Source organism: Gavia stellata, chromosome 24, assembly GCF_030936135.1.
Source record: "Gavia stellata isolate bGavSte3 chromosome 24, bGavSte3.hap2, whole genome shotgun sequence".
NCBI lineage: Eukaryota > Metazoa > Chordata > Aves > Gaviiformes > Gaviidae > Gavia > Gavia stellata.
The window spans coordinates 6,601,496-6,614,852 of NC_082617.1; the positions used below are offsets into that span (position 1 = coordinate 6,601,496).

Genomic DNA, 13,357 nt, shown 5'->3' on the forward strand with positions numbered 1-13,357 from the left:
CGGGAGTTGTAGTCCCGCCCGGCGCCACCGGTCCGGCCCCGCGGCGGCGGGTGCGGTCCCGGGCAACGGCGGGGCTCGGGGCGGGGCGGGGCGCGGGGCGGCGCGGCGGGAAGAGGCGGTGAGGGCGGCGGGGCAGAGCGAGGGCTCTGTGGCGCAATGGATAGCGCATTGGACTTCTAGCGTGGTGACGGGAGTCATTCAAAGGTTGTGGGTTCGAGTCCCACCAGAGTCGCATTTTGCCGCCGGGGCGCGGCGATCGCTCCCGGGGTTCCGCGACCGCAACGGGCCGGGGGGGAACAGCCACCCCCGGCCGCTGCCGCCGCGCAGGAGCCCGGCTGCCCTCGGCGGACGCCGGTGGGGTGAGCCCCGTTTTCGGGGCGGGACCAGGCGCGGCCCGGGTCCCGGGGACAGACCCACGCGGGGAGAGGAGCACCGGGACTCGGCCCTCGCCGGGGATTAAAGGAGGTGCATCCATCCCAGCGGGTCCGTCTGCAGTTCCGCAGCAGCATCACTCCTTCGGCAGTCACCGTTATCGCACCCCCGAAACGGCCCCAGCAGCACGGGCACGGCTGGTGGCGGTGGCGGCGCTGCCGCTTGTCCGCAGTGAACATGTCCCCCTAAAAAATGCATTTTTGCATGGCTTGTGTCTGACCTGCCCGCTCCCCTCTGCCGCCGCTGCCTTCCTTCTCGCAGTCTTGGCAAGCGACAGCCGTGGCGAACAGGAGCCGCAGTGGCCGTTAAGTGATCCGGCTGAGCAGATGCAGTTTAAAATTACACTACGTGCCATTTCTGTGGCGCTGGCAGCAGCCCACCAAGCAACACGCGGCTGCACGAAGGCGGCACAACCACTGCCGGCAGCCCGAGCACTGCACGGCCACGCTAGATAACCCGAAGTGCAGCAAAACTCTCTCTCATTACCATCATTTCCCGCATTTCCTTGACTGCTGTTCACGGCTTCTGGAAGCAGCGAATCCTTGCTTCCCTTCGGTTTAACCGCCCCAAACCTCCAACACGTTTCCGATGCAGAAAAGCACATTTCCGGGTCATTTTTGGGCCATATGCTTCTTTCATCTTGACCAGTGGAATAGGACAACCCCCACCCTGTGTGTTTTACTGAAGGATGTATTTATATTATATCCTTTACTATCTGCTTGAAACGATTCTGGAGGCCAAGGGGAGACACAAGCCTGGTTTTGGAGAAAAACCCGAAGTCTGGCTGGTAGGGGGGGGGATGGAGGGAGAAATTGAAAACGGGGAGTCAGGGAGTGCAGGAAGGAAGCCAGTCCCTCTCTCCTGGTGTCTGCTCTTAAATGTAGCCCAAACCCCAAGAGCTTTGCCACTGCTCAGCCTACTGGGATGGAGCAACGCAGACCCCTCGTCGCACTGTCAGCCCCTGTTCCTGCCCGTCTGCTCCAGCATCCCACGGGAGACCGGGATGGGGCCAGAGATGCTCACAGCGGGGCAATGCCATGTCACCTCGCTGCAACCAAAGGACCCCAGTCAGAGCACCCCCTCCCTCCCCTGGGAACCAGGATTGCGTTAGGAAGCCCCCAGCCTTGCCCCCCTCCTGCTCCACACCCTGATCAGCCCCTGTCCGGGCCTTTCTGCAACAACCACTGCAATGAGCCACTCAACAGCCCAGCATCCCCAAAATCCCAGCTGGAAAAATGCAGCTCTGCAGCCCGCTTTGTGCCCCGGTCCCCAGGGATGTGCGGCCACACGCGTGCCCTCCCATCACCTACCACTGCAGACAAAGAACAGCAGACCCTGCCAGAGCTGAAAAGGAATGGGGTTTCACATCAGCTCTCCCCCTCAGAAGGGGAGATGGGGCAGAAGGAGAGGGGTAATGAACCACAAGCTCCACCATGGATTTTATTAAGCAAGAAGGAATTTCAACAGCAAACCCACACGTACAAAGAGCCCCCAGCCCCGTGGCGCTCTGCCCTCGCATCCGACAGCTCCGCTCTCCAGCCACTGGCAGTCTGGAGCCCTGTTTAATTAACCCAGGCAGCGATCAGCTCCCAGATGCAGCGCAAGCAACTGCCGCTTCTGTGCTCCCAGGATTCAGCCCCTTATTCCCGATCCCATCATTTCATTGCCCAAGGAGGGAACGATTCCTATTGAAAACCCAGCACAATCACGTGGATTTCAGCATTTTTGATGGGGAGGGACTACAGGGAGACACAGCAGCCTGGGATCAGCTCTCAGACAGGCAATCCAGCCAGGATAATATCCAGAGGTACTTCCCTGCCTGTTCCCATGGGCATGCAATCATGTACCGCCCGGTCTCCAAGGCATGAGGCACATCCCATATGACCCACCAGGAGACCAGTTAGGCACCAGTACAAGATGGGATTTCACTGTTGCACACACCAAACCTGCCCCTGGGCTGCTCTGTAAATCACTGATTTAGCTCCAGTCCGGGGCAGCCCCAAGACTTTAAGCCTTGATCTTCCCTGGAAGGGTGGGAGGAAGGATTTACCTATACAGCCCAAGAGCTGCAGAATGCCAAGTCTGCTTCGGTGTGTTGTACACCAGCTCTGCTCCCTCCCCATCCCAGCATTTCGGAGAATCAATACTGGAGCCAGCAGCCACACCCAGCTGGCAAAGGCAGGGTGGGACCTGTGGTCCCTCCACCGAATCACAAACAGCAAAAAGGGTCAAGTTTTGTCATGGCACAGGGAGGTGCCACCTGGCCTCTACCAACAGGAGAGTACCAGCTCTTGGCAGGAGAAAACTCAGCCCCAGGGTCCGTGGCGGCTGGTAGCAGAGCCACGCTGTGCTCCCGGGCAGGAGGAGATGGAGCACGGCAGGGGATGGCTGCTGTCTGCCAACGGGGAACCCCTGTCCCCTCCCTGTACTTGAGCTCTCATACTCGAACGGCCGGGGGAGGGAAGATGCCGATCTCCTCCCGCAGAGACTCCACTGGCTGCTCCCAGCGCTGCTCATAGTAGATGTTCAGGATACAGCTGGCGTTGCGCCCGCTCCGAATCGCCCAGGGAACCAGCTCGGTGGCCAGGACCTGCAGCTTTCTGCAACAAATGATACAGGAGGTGACAGTTTTGATTTCCATGTTTTGTTTCTGATTTCATTCTCCAAGTCCCCCTTGCAGGCGGATGCCAAACTCATGTGTCCTATGTACCCCTCCACCCTTCTAACATCCCTCCTGCTTAACTCACAGGGGAAACTGAGGCACAGAAGAGGACAGTGTGCCAGGAAGGTTACAGTCAGCAGCAAACCCCAGACCAAACTCAGGTTCTGCCATCGCCAAACTGTGCTGGGCCACCAAAACAGATGTGCTGGGGCAGGGAACAGCCGTCAGTGTGGTTAAGGTCCTGCTGGTCGTCGACAAGTGCCCAGCCAAAGGCAGCCAGGCCTGGGCATTGCTCCTCCTGCCTGGCACACGAGATTCGGTGCTGGAAGCAGATGAAGCATCAGGTTCTGCTTCAGTGACCAGGCAAAGCCATGCCTCCCGCTGTCACCACCTCCCTGGGCCGTGGGGACAGAGCAGACGGTTCACATGAGGGATCCCTGACTGACTCCCCCCTGCAAACTAGCAGTGTCGCCTCTTCATCCCCAGAGGACACTGGAAAGCATCACCCAGGTTGGCGCGTCCCCAGGGCAGAGACTCCCTCCTCATCGGCCGGCGCTGGCACCTACCGTGCACTGAGACGGATGGGGCCGAACGCTGCTCCCAGGACACACATGGGCAGCCCCGTCTGGATGGCTTCGAACCACTTCACCACGACCTCGCCTGGGAGGGAGCAGGGAGGCCATAAGCGGGCAGGGCGCCCAGGTCGAGGGCTAGCCAGGGCCACGCGGTCTCGCAACACAGGCTGCACAATCTGCCCCTTCCCAAGGACGGCTACACACCTGTCCCCTCCGCCTCCGCAGCAGGACTTGGGAATGCTTCCCAAGTCTGGCCATGGCTTCATCCCGTGCCAGGATGAACCTTGTCGTGCACCACCCACCCGAGAGGGATGGCCCGGGGCCCTTGCGGGAGCAGCACCCCACAGTCGATGTCCCACGAGCTTGGGAAACACCTCCTGGGCAGGCTGGGTCCCTGCAGATCTTTAGCAACGCAGTTGCCGAAGGCTGATACCCCACGCAGCTCTCCCCATCTCTCAGCACGGGACAGACCTTTTACAAATGCCGCCAAGTCTCAGCCAAAGCCTGCTGGGAGACCTGACATGCCGGTTCCCACAGGCTCCCCAGCAAGGCTTGACTTGCAACTTGCTATTGAGTCAGACGCAAAATGCGGGCAAAGGACACGGGGACACGCAGATAAGGAGCAACCAGGAATCCCCCACTTCTGCCTTCACTCCGAGCTTGCGAAACAATCCTCCCTCCGTGCCACCCTACCTGCAAGGCAGCAAACACCCTCCCACCCGCCCAGCAGCTGCCTGCACCCAGGGCTCGGGCAGAGCATCTCCCAGCAGGGGAAAGGTGACGTCCCGCAGGCTCTCGGTCACTACAGAGCCAGCGATGCAGGACAGTGACGATGCAAACCTCCCCGCACACCTCCCCAGGCTGGGGACTGTCCGACCGGCCCAGCCTGCTCTGTTCCTGGGAGAGGTGGCCAAGCACCATCAGTGTGGTTTGGCAGCGCAGCCCTCTGAGCCCACTGCTGCTCACCTAGCATGTTGGTTGGCATGCCCAGGAGGGTGTGCATCAGGTCGTGGACTTCTCGGTACCGCTGGATCACATACGCCAGCTCTTCATCATCAACAAACTTGGGCGGCATCCGGGTGTCCGGAGAAACCTTCTGCAAATTCAAAGAGATCCAACTCAGCCCCTTCCAAACCTTAAGTTTCTGGTCTCATTCTTTAACGAACAGAAATATGTGGCCCCCTCCACCAGCACATCTCCCAGCCCCCAATGGTGGGAGTCAGTATCATTTACATAGACGAAAACCAAAGACTGCACAGCACTGGTGACAAATCCATCGTCCAACACCCAGCATTTCCTCCCGTCCTGACTCTCTCTCACTCCCGGAGGGTTCCCCACAAGTTGCTCCACAGCTCCAATCTCCCTCTAAAGCACATCCGTGCTCCCGGCACAGGGATCAACTACAGCTGTTCACACCCTGTGAAATCCCAGACTCACATTGTCCTCCAAGAACCGAACGTACTCTCGGCCCAGCGAGCCATCCGGCAGCCCCCGCAGCCTGGCCATGTCCAGGGTGGAGAGACGGATGCGAGGCCGTTCCCTGAAAGTGAAACACAGGTCAGTCGGTCTCCCAGTGAAACCCACAGCAGGGGGTCCTGGAGAAAAGGAGCCCCTGGAAACTCCCATCGCCTGCCTCTGCCCTTCCTGGGCGTTTTCCTTTCATGGATCCTGACTGCTCACTGCAGGGACAGCACCGTCCAAATTTCTGTTGCTGAGGCTGGGACACAAATCGCTTAAAGGATCTACCTGAAGCCTTGGCAATAAAAGAGCTCTCATCTTGCGCCTCTGTAAAACTCTGGTTGGAAAAACACTGTTGTCCTCTGCACTAAAATGCTGCTGTGTGGGCTGCTGGCCAGGCACAGCACCCAGCAACAGCCAGCCCTGGGGAGGCAGAGCTCTTTAGCGTCCCTGCAAAGCAGCCAGAGCTTCAAAGGAACAATCGTACAGAGGGGAGGGGATTTGTTCTAAACACAGGTTTAATTTCTCTCCTGCTCAGGCTTTCACCACCAGCCACGTGGCAGCCATGCATGGAAAGGTCTCCTCTCCAGGTTGTTGGCAAACAGGTGCCCCACAGCCCTGGAACTAAACAAAAGCCCTTCTATTTCCATGCACAGGATAAATTGTCCCATGATAAAAGCCCTGCAGTGGACCCAGGAGCGGCTCAGCTCTTGGAGTGGAGGTGCCAGGGAGATAAGCAGGAGTCACACCAGCTTTACCCTGGCTGCAGACGCTGCCTTGTGTATTTGGTGTCAAAGGGACCTCAGCAGCTTGGAGGATTAAAAAAACAACTTGTGTCCACAAATTGAACCACTGCAAATCCCTGCGATACCACAGGAGAAGGTGCAGGTGGGGATGTCTCTCCCCAGCCCTCTGTGCCTTTGCTGTCCCCTCTCCCTGGGCAGTTCCTCGGGGGCTCAGCCCCATCCTCGTGCTCCATGTGCTTTGCCAGGTGAGCGTCTGGAGCCAGGATCAGGCCGCTCTGCACAAACATACAGCAAAAAGCAGCTTTTCCCCAGCCCCTTCATGGTACAACCCGAATGATGCACAAGTGGCAGGCGTGGCATGTAACAAGGAGCAGGGAGAAGGCAGGCAAATAAGCAGTAAGATCTTGGTTAATGACAGACTCATGAAGTCCCTCCTGGTCCTCAGCCTTGCTGCGCTCGACAAGTCCCTGCAGACACGCAAGCAAAACTGATCAAGTCTTAACAAGGAAGACAAGAGAAGTGGCCTCATTTCACAGCTTGGGGAGATGCCACGGGCATCGGGAAAGAAAACACGGAGGTTTCTAAGGAGGAGGCAGATCAGCAGAGATTAAGTTTCGAAAGCAAGGAAATGCAGCAGCAGGCGCAAGGGAGAAATCCATGGATGTGGTGGTTTTCATCACTGCTCAGCATCCACGTCCATGGATTTCTCCCCTGCGCCTGCTGCTGCATCTCCTTGCGTTGGCACCTGCCAGTTCCAGCAGCGAAGCAGAACAGACAGACAGCAGCGCCTGAAATAGGGCTGGGCCCAGCGGCTGCTGTGCTCTTGCCCTTAGACTTGTGATCGTTAAAAATAAAGTAAAATAAACAACCTGGCTGATTAGAGCTAACAAAACGCCTGTGCTGCTTTCAAGCCGGGGAGTGCTGGGCTGTCCCTTCACCGGGCCCAAGGAACGTGCTTGGCCTTGCGTCTCCCTCCCCACCACAAACCAGGCAACAAGGGAGGGAGGGATGTGGAGGGACGCACTGGAGGATGCGGTAACCTTCAGGGTGGTGTTTCATCTTGTCTCGCAGGTTGGGCAGGGCAAGGCAGCCTGTGGTCTCCCCGAGGACTGCCACCATGTCTGAAAGAGAGACCACAGAATGACCCGAGAGTGGTTTCTGCAACACCCAGCTGTCCTCGGTTGGCAGGTGAGGAAATGGGGCAATGAACCCCTTGGCCAGGAGCAGGCAGGAAGCCTGCGGCAAAGCAGGGACCCCACGAACCACCGATCTTCAGCCTCGGGGCTGCTCTGCCCTGGTGTCACCCTCGGGGATGCTCTGCCCCGGTGTCACCCTCGGGGATGCTCTGCCCCGGTGTCACCCCTAGGGAGGGACGTAGGAGGAGACGTGAGGCCTGGGGGACCAAGGAGGAATGAGATGGGGCTGGGGGGCATCATAGGGGGTCAGGAGGAGATCCCCGGGGGCTGTTTGGGGTTCCTCACCCCCTCTCTTCCATAGCCTCCTGCCCCAGGCCAGGTCTCCGCCCTGCGCTTGCCCCATGACAAAATGCCTCACCCAACGGGGGAAGAAATAAAGTCCCCTGAGAAACTCCCAGGAGACACGGAGCAGGATTTGCTGGACGTTAATAAAGACCCGGGGTGGGACAAGCCCCGCCCCCGCTCGGCTTACCGTGTCTGTAGGGGTCATAGAGAGCCATAACGGCCGAGCCTGCAGCCAGCAGCGCTTTCTGCAGCGGGCTGGTGGGGATGTGCCCGGGGTACAGCTGGTAGCACCCTTCCTCCTCCTCCTCCTCCTCCTCCTCCTCCTCTCCGCTGCCTCCATCCCGGGCCCGCGGCTCGCTGTGGCTCAGAGCGGCTCTGCCTGCGGGGAGCAGGGGGTGAGGAACCGGCCCGGCGAGTCCCCCCCCGCGGGGCACGGGGACGGGGCGGGCACCGCCCGGACGCCCTTGGGGCTGCCCGCGGGGGCCGGGGACAGGGCGGGGAGGACGGCACTTGCCTGGGGAACCGGGACCCGCCCGCAGCAGCGGGACCCCCGCCCGCACCGCCCGCCGCAGCAGCAGCAGCAGCATCCCCCCGCCGCCGCCTGCCCCGGAAGCGCCCGGCGGGGCGGAGCGGAGCGGAGCGGAGCGGGGCGGGGAGCGCGGCATGGCGGCGGTGCCGGGCGGGCTCTTCGCCGTCTACAAGCCGTCGGGGGTGGCGTGGGGCCGCGTCCGTGAGGCGGTGGAGACGCGGCTGCTGCGCGGTGAGCGCGGCGGGGGCCGGCGGCGGGACCGGGCCCCCCCTTCCCCGGTTGGGGGAGGGGGGGGGGGCTGCCGACCGCCCCTGACCGCCCCCCGCTTCTCTTGCAGAGCTGAACGCGGCGCCGGGGCGCGCCCCGCGGCAGCACGTCCGCTTCCTGCCGGCCCCGGCCGGGGGCGACGGCGGGGCCACGGGGCTGGTGGCCGCGAGGGTGCCGGTGCTGGCCGACCACCCCCTCGGTAAGGGCCGCCGCGGGGCCTCGGCCTGGGGGGTGGCGGGGGGGTGGCGGAGCCGCGGGCGGGCGCAGCGGACCGGCCCCGACGCTGTCTCCGTTGCAGTCCGAGGCCCGCGGTTCAGGCGGCTGAAGATCGGAGCGGGTCACCGGCTGGACGTGAAGGCCTCGGGAGTCTTCGGTGGGTCTCATCCCGGAGCGGCACCGCGTCCCGCCGGCTGCGAGGTGATGGGTTTCCGCGTGGGGAAGAGGCGGTGAACCATTACACAGCTGTAGCCCCCGAGTCTCACAACCCGCTGGGAGTTACAGATGCTAAAACGCAGAAGAAACGATCCAACAAGACGCTGGCAATGCCAGGAGAGGGGAGCGACCCCGTACCCCCAGCACACAGGGCTTTGCTGTGAGACACGGAGCTCCGGCTCCGTGACACCGTCAGTGAGCTGCCACGTAACCCCCCGTCTCCGCTCCATCAGTTGAATTGGCTTCACTGCAGCTGGCATTGCTAAGCTGTTGTCCAGAGGTACCCAGGTGGAAGGTTCTGGGGAAATCCAGGAGCCCTAGTTACAGCCTTACAGTTTTAACGACAGGCAATAATTTGGGGGTCTAATTGCACCGCTCCTCAGACTTGACTTCTAAGGAGATGTGGCCCTGTCCAGGGGGGAAAAAAAGTGTGAGCATGCAGCACTGCGTGAACGCACGTCAGTAACTTCCCGTGTGGTTGAGTAACGGGTTCCCTGTCTTCTGTGTTTCAGTACTTGGCATAGGCCACGGGAACAAGCTGCTCACTGATCTGTACAACTGCCACCTGACCAAGGTAGGTGATGGCTCTGATGGGCCTCGGAGCATCTGAGCGCAACCTCACACTTGATTCCTGCCCCGGTGCCCCGGACTGGCCTCGTGGCAGTGATTCTGCTTTTGAGTCTCAAACCCACCAACGCTTTTGAGAGCTTTTCAGGGTCCAGAATTTCATCCTTCATGTGAGCATCCACACATGGCCGTATGAGCAGAGGATGCTGCTGTCTTTTTGTGCCACATCATCATAGCCCGCACTTCTTAGCAGCTGCACGGCAGAGTATTGCTACTCAATTGCTTGGAGTAGTTCTTTGATAAATTGCACTCTTTGCCTTTCTTCAAGGTTTACACTGTCGGTGGGCTGTTTGGTAAAGCCACTGATGACTTCTCAGACACAGGGAAGCTAGTAGAGAAGACAACGTTTGGTAAGAAACTGAACTAATGTGTTGGTTTTTTTTTTTAAAAAAACAAACAGAAACAGAACACCAAAAAAGCAGCATGCTAACTGTAAAGCATTTAACCAGGTCAATTGCACAATGATAAAAGGGACGCCTTAGATGCTTTCTAGTCATTATTTTTACATGCAGCCCACATGCAATCCTGATGTCGTAGTCCCCCTGTTCTAAATACAATCACATTATATCGAAAGCCAGTATGAGTCCTGGTCACAGTGGTTGCTGCTGGATTGGGTAGGACCCAGATCTCTCTGTAAATCATACCTAGAGATAGGAGTTAGAAGCTTTGATTGAATGAAACTCTTCAAACACCCAATAAGAGAAACTGGAGCCAACATCCTGAAATCAAATAAGCAAAATGTTTCTTCCCTTTGTAGTCCAGTGCTGTGCTGCTCTGTGCGTTACCACGGTACAGAAGCGACTCTGCTAAAGCCACCTCTCGGTGGTTCTCATCAGCCCATTTCGATGTGACTGCCTGCCAAAGGGACAGTGATACCCTGATGGCACATTTCAGACTGCTGTCTCTTTCCAGTTTCTGGATGGATCATTGAGACTTTGTTTCTACCTTAATATTTGCAGATCATATCACAAGGGAGAAGCTGGAACGGATTCTCGCTGTCATTCAAGGAACAAATCATAAGGCCCTGCTGATGTATGTATCCAATGGGGAAAAGCAGCTGACCTGATCTGACTGCCATTTGCTGCCCTTTAAAACAAATGCAATGATTTTGTTTGCCATAATCGAAGTCTTTAAAGGTTGGAGTGCTAGGCAGGAACAGAGATAAGTTACTCTGAGTGCCCTGTACTCTGGTGAGAGGTTGCAGTTAAGCATCCTCCTTGTATCCTGAAATCTCCAGCTATTTTAGGACCTATCAGCAACATTAGGACCAACAAAAATATCTTGTAGACATGACCAAGTACCTCCCTCCCAAACTGTGCTACGCTACTGACAGTATATATAACATTAAAATGTATGCAAAGACTCAACACACAGGCAGCTTTAAGAATGAAAATTGCAGCTCTGTGTTCTTGGGGGTGGAGATATTTTGAATCCCATTGATGAGAAGTACTAAGTATCTGCTCTGCTGCTTTTTTTTCTTTTTCCAGGCATTCTAACATTGATATGAAAACACAAGAGGCATATGAGCTGGCTGTCAAAGGGTTGATTCGCCCCATGGGAAAAAGCCCTCCGATAATCACAGCAATCCGATGCCTCCAGTTTGCACTTCCAGAATTCCAGCTAGGTAGGACTGGTACAAAAATTACTGGGGAAGTCTGAGTATCTATTATGGCAAATAAGTTGGTAAACTTCACATTTCTTACTTGTGATTTAATGCAAAATGAGTTGGTGGGAACTTCGTATCAACTTGTAACTGGTAATCCCTGCAAAAAATTTAATGATTTGTAGTTTCCAAAGTCACAAAGGCATCTCCTTGTTAGATGAACTCTTTAGTGTGGTGGAAGGATATTTTGGTAGAGCAAGATCTGCACCCTCACAGTACTGAAGCTGCTACAGTAAATCAAGGCAGCTGTGCACCTAGCTCACAGGTTTTTCCCTGCCAGTTCCAGATCTAAGACTGAAGCAAGAAAATTTGCATAGTGACTATCTACGGGGCAAAATTCTTCCTTATCCCAGTGTTTCAGTGTAATGCAGTTCAGTGTGGCTGGGTTGTTGTGTTTGGGTTTTTTTTAAACTGTAGTTTGCTTTCCCACAACCAGTCTAATTATTTGTCTTATTAAAAAGGTACCTTTTCTTAACCCCTTTGAAATACCTAAATTTCTACATTACTCTCCTGTATCTATGGGTTTGTTTTCTAAAACGTTCACTTTGGGAGGGGCTAGGACACCCTGCAGTATTCCAGAAAATCATAATCCATCTGTGCTGTATCTTAAATAGTCTTTTCTACCAAACCGGTTCTTTCAGCATAACTGTGAGTGGTGTCTGGATTCACAGACAAGGCCTGAATTTGCATCAACACTTCGCTTCTTCTGACAGAATCTCTATGTCCTTCTAGAAATCCATTGCTTGCATGAGACTCAGCAGTACCTCCGAAAAATAGTTCATGAGATTGGTCTGGAGCTGAAATCATCTGCCGTGTGCACACAAGTGCGAAGAATACGCGATGGTGTTTTTACACTGGATGATGCTCTCCTGAGAACCCAGTGGAACCTGCAGAGTATACAGAATGCAATTTGGGACTGTCAGCTTAAAGTGAAAACAGAGTTAGAGAAAACACTAGGCCATCAGGATAAAAGTCTTTTTCATAAGATGGATGCAGAGATGGCCCACGCTGCAGACAGCTGAGTGTGTGCTACAGAGGGAACATCCACAAGCAATCTCTGTAGCGCAATAACGCAGCTACATGCTGACAGCATGATGGACAGCAGAAGGAAAGAGGTTAATTGCGGTTCACTTCCACCCTTTTCTTGAGATTACTTTAATCAGAGAGGCATTTTTTTCAGTGACAGGCTGTCCATTTTTTTTTTTTTCTTACAGTATCGCAAACAGTTCATTAACAGGAGTTAGCTGTGCCAAAATTCCTGTTGACTTCGGGAACATTAGGTTGCTAAGGGATATAAAAACCCATCCCCAAATTGTTTAGCAGCAGGAAATACAGCGTCTTACAGAGCTGTATTCCCTTGACTGCACAGATTTGTTTGTTCCTTGCAACTAGCAGCATAACTTATCTACTATACTATATGAATTTTATTTTCCCTCTGTTGTCCTAGAGTATTTTCTTTCCATTAGCCCTGCTTTCAGACACATGAGAGCTCAAAATCAGACTAAAAGAGGAATGTGCAGGAGAAATCACAGCTTACACAAAGCAATGCAAGGAAATGGTTATATCCAGAGCAGGCGTGTGTGATGAGGGAAGTGGCTTGTAATAGGGACTGATGTACAACATCATACACAAGAAATAAAACTGAAAGCGATCTGAAGGGGAAGAGGCTGGTTCTTGCTCAGTACTCATCTGTGAGTACATTGACTCATTAAAAAAAAAAAAGACCGTGCTGCTTTTTGTTTTTGCTTTTTTTTTTTGTCTGAGGAACCAGGGGTGCTCAGGGCTCTGTGGTACCCTGCTCTGCAGCAGCTCCGTGCAGACAGCATGTACTGCCCTTCAGTGAAAGAGCTCTGTAATACCATTTGTTCTCTGTTAGCTCATTATAGCTGGGTCTGACTTAGTAGAAATACATTTTCTAAATTTAAATTAAAAATCTGAAGTTACACTTACCATTATTGCACTCGATATTTTTCCAGCTATATACTTAGCTAGCAAGTTTGGAGATTCACTTACAGAAAGCAGCAGAATAAATTTGTTCTATTCCTCTTCTGGATTTGGACAAAGGCCAGCTTACTTCATCCTCCAGTTCATAGCCTTTAAGGAACAAGAAGTAACTCTGGGAGAACCAGTAAGAGGGGCCACGATGAAGTGGCAGAGTCCAGTCCTGTCCTGAAGCACCCAGGAGTCATTAACTCAGACCCTGGAATCTTTCGGTTGTTCTGGATTTCCCCCGCTCTGCACAGAGCAGCCAGAACAGCAGAGCGGAGCTGCCACCACGTGGCACGTTATCCTGCCAGCTGCAGAGCCGCAGGGACTCTCCAAGGGCAGTTTGCTCTTACCTCAGCTGGTGGGTTCTGTGTGCGTTCATCCGCTGTGGACAAGGGGCTGGGGTCAGTGCACCTTCCTCGGACAACTCTCTTTGCAAACTGAAGTGTAAACCCATCACTGTGAAAGCGCGAGTTCTGGAGCCGGGCAGAACACTTGC

At 55.3% G+C, this 13,357-nt stretch overlaps 2 protein-coding genes and 1 non-coding gene across 3 annotated transcripts; 2 read left to right on the forward strand and 1 right to left on the reverse strand.

Moving 5' to 3' along the window:
- Positions 1-142: 142 nt before the first annotated feature.
- Positions 143-232, forward strand: TRNAR-UCU (transfer RNA arginine (anticodon UCU)). The gene is given in 2 exon segments: positions 143-179; positions 197-232. It is a non-coding gene; the product is annotated as a tRNA-Arg (tRNA).
- A 2,286-nt stretch (positions 233-2,518) lies between these two features.
- COQ4 (coenzyme Q4) lies at positions 2,519-7,941 on the reverse strand. The gene is made up of 7 exons (XM_059829008.1): positions 7,865-7,941; positions 7,542-7,729; positions 6,898-6,994; positions 5,107-5,209; positions 4,636-4,765; positions 3,661-3,754; positions 2,519-3,032 (listed from the first exon to the last, which is right to left on the reverse strand). The coding sequence occupies exons 1-7, from the start codon at positions 7,939-7,941 to the stop codon at positions 2,870-2,872; spliced, it is 852 nt and encodes a 283-aa protein (XP_059684991.1). The 3' UTR covers positions 2,519-2,869.
- A 76-nt stretch (positions 7,942-8,017) lies between these two features.
- Positions 8,018-12,582, forward strand: TRUB2 (TruB pseudouridine synthase family member 2). The gene is made up of 8 exons (XM_059828881.1): positions 8,018-8,114; positions 8,221-8,349; positions 8,449-8,523; positions 9,095-9,156; positions 9,478-9,559; positions 10,169-10,241; positions 10,697-10,833; positions 11,605-12,582. Exons 1-8 carry the CDS (start codon positions 8,018-8,020, stop codon positions 11,892-11,894), a joined length of 945 nt encoding a protein of 314 aa, XP_059684864.1. The 3' UTR covers positions 11,895-12,582.
- Positions 12,583-13,357: the final 775 nt, after the last annotated feature.

Bases quoted from the DNA above. Each gene is read 5' to 3' on its own strand.
- COQ4 (XM_059829008.1), bottom strand. From the start codon at position 7,941: ATGCTGCTGCTGCTGCTGCGGCGGGCGGTGCGGGCGGGGGTCCCGCTG. The intron at 6,995-7,541 runs GTAAGCCGAGCG...TCTCTCTTTCAG, and splicing joins CTATGACCCCTACAGACACG to ACATGGTGGCAGTCCTCGGG. The intron at 3,755-4,635 runs GTGAGCAGCAGT...GCTCCCTCCCAG, and splicing joins CATGCCAACCAACATGCTAG to GCGAGGTCGTGGTGAAGTGG.
- TRUB2 (XM_059828881.1), top strand. From the start codon at position 8,018: ATGGCGGCGGTGCCGGGCGGGCTCTTCGCCGTCTACAAGCCGTCGGGG. The intron at 8,350-8,448 runs GTAAGGGCCGCC...TCTCCGTTGCAG, and splicing joins GCTGGCCGACCACCCCCTCG to TCCGAGGCCCGCGGTTCAGG. The intron at 10,242-10,696 runs GTATGTATCCAA...TTCTTTTTCCAG, and splicing joins AATCATAAGGCCCTGCTGAT to GCATTCTAACATTGATATGA.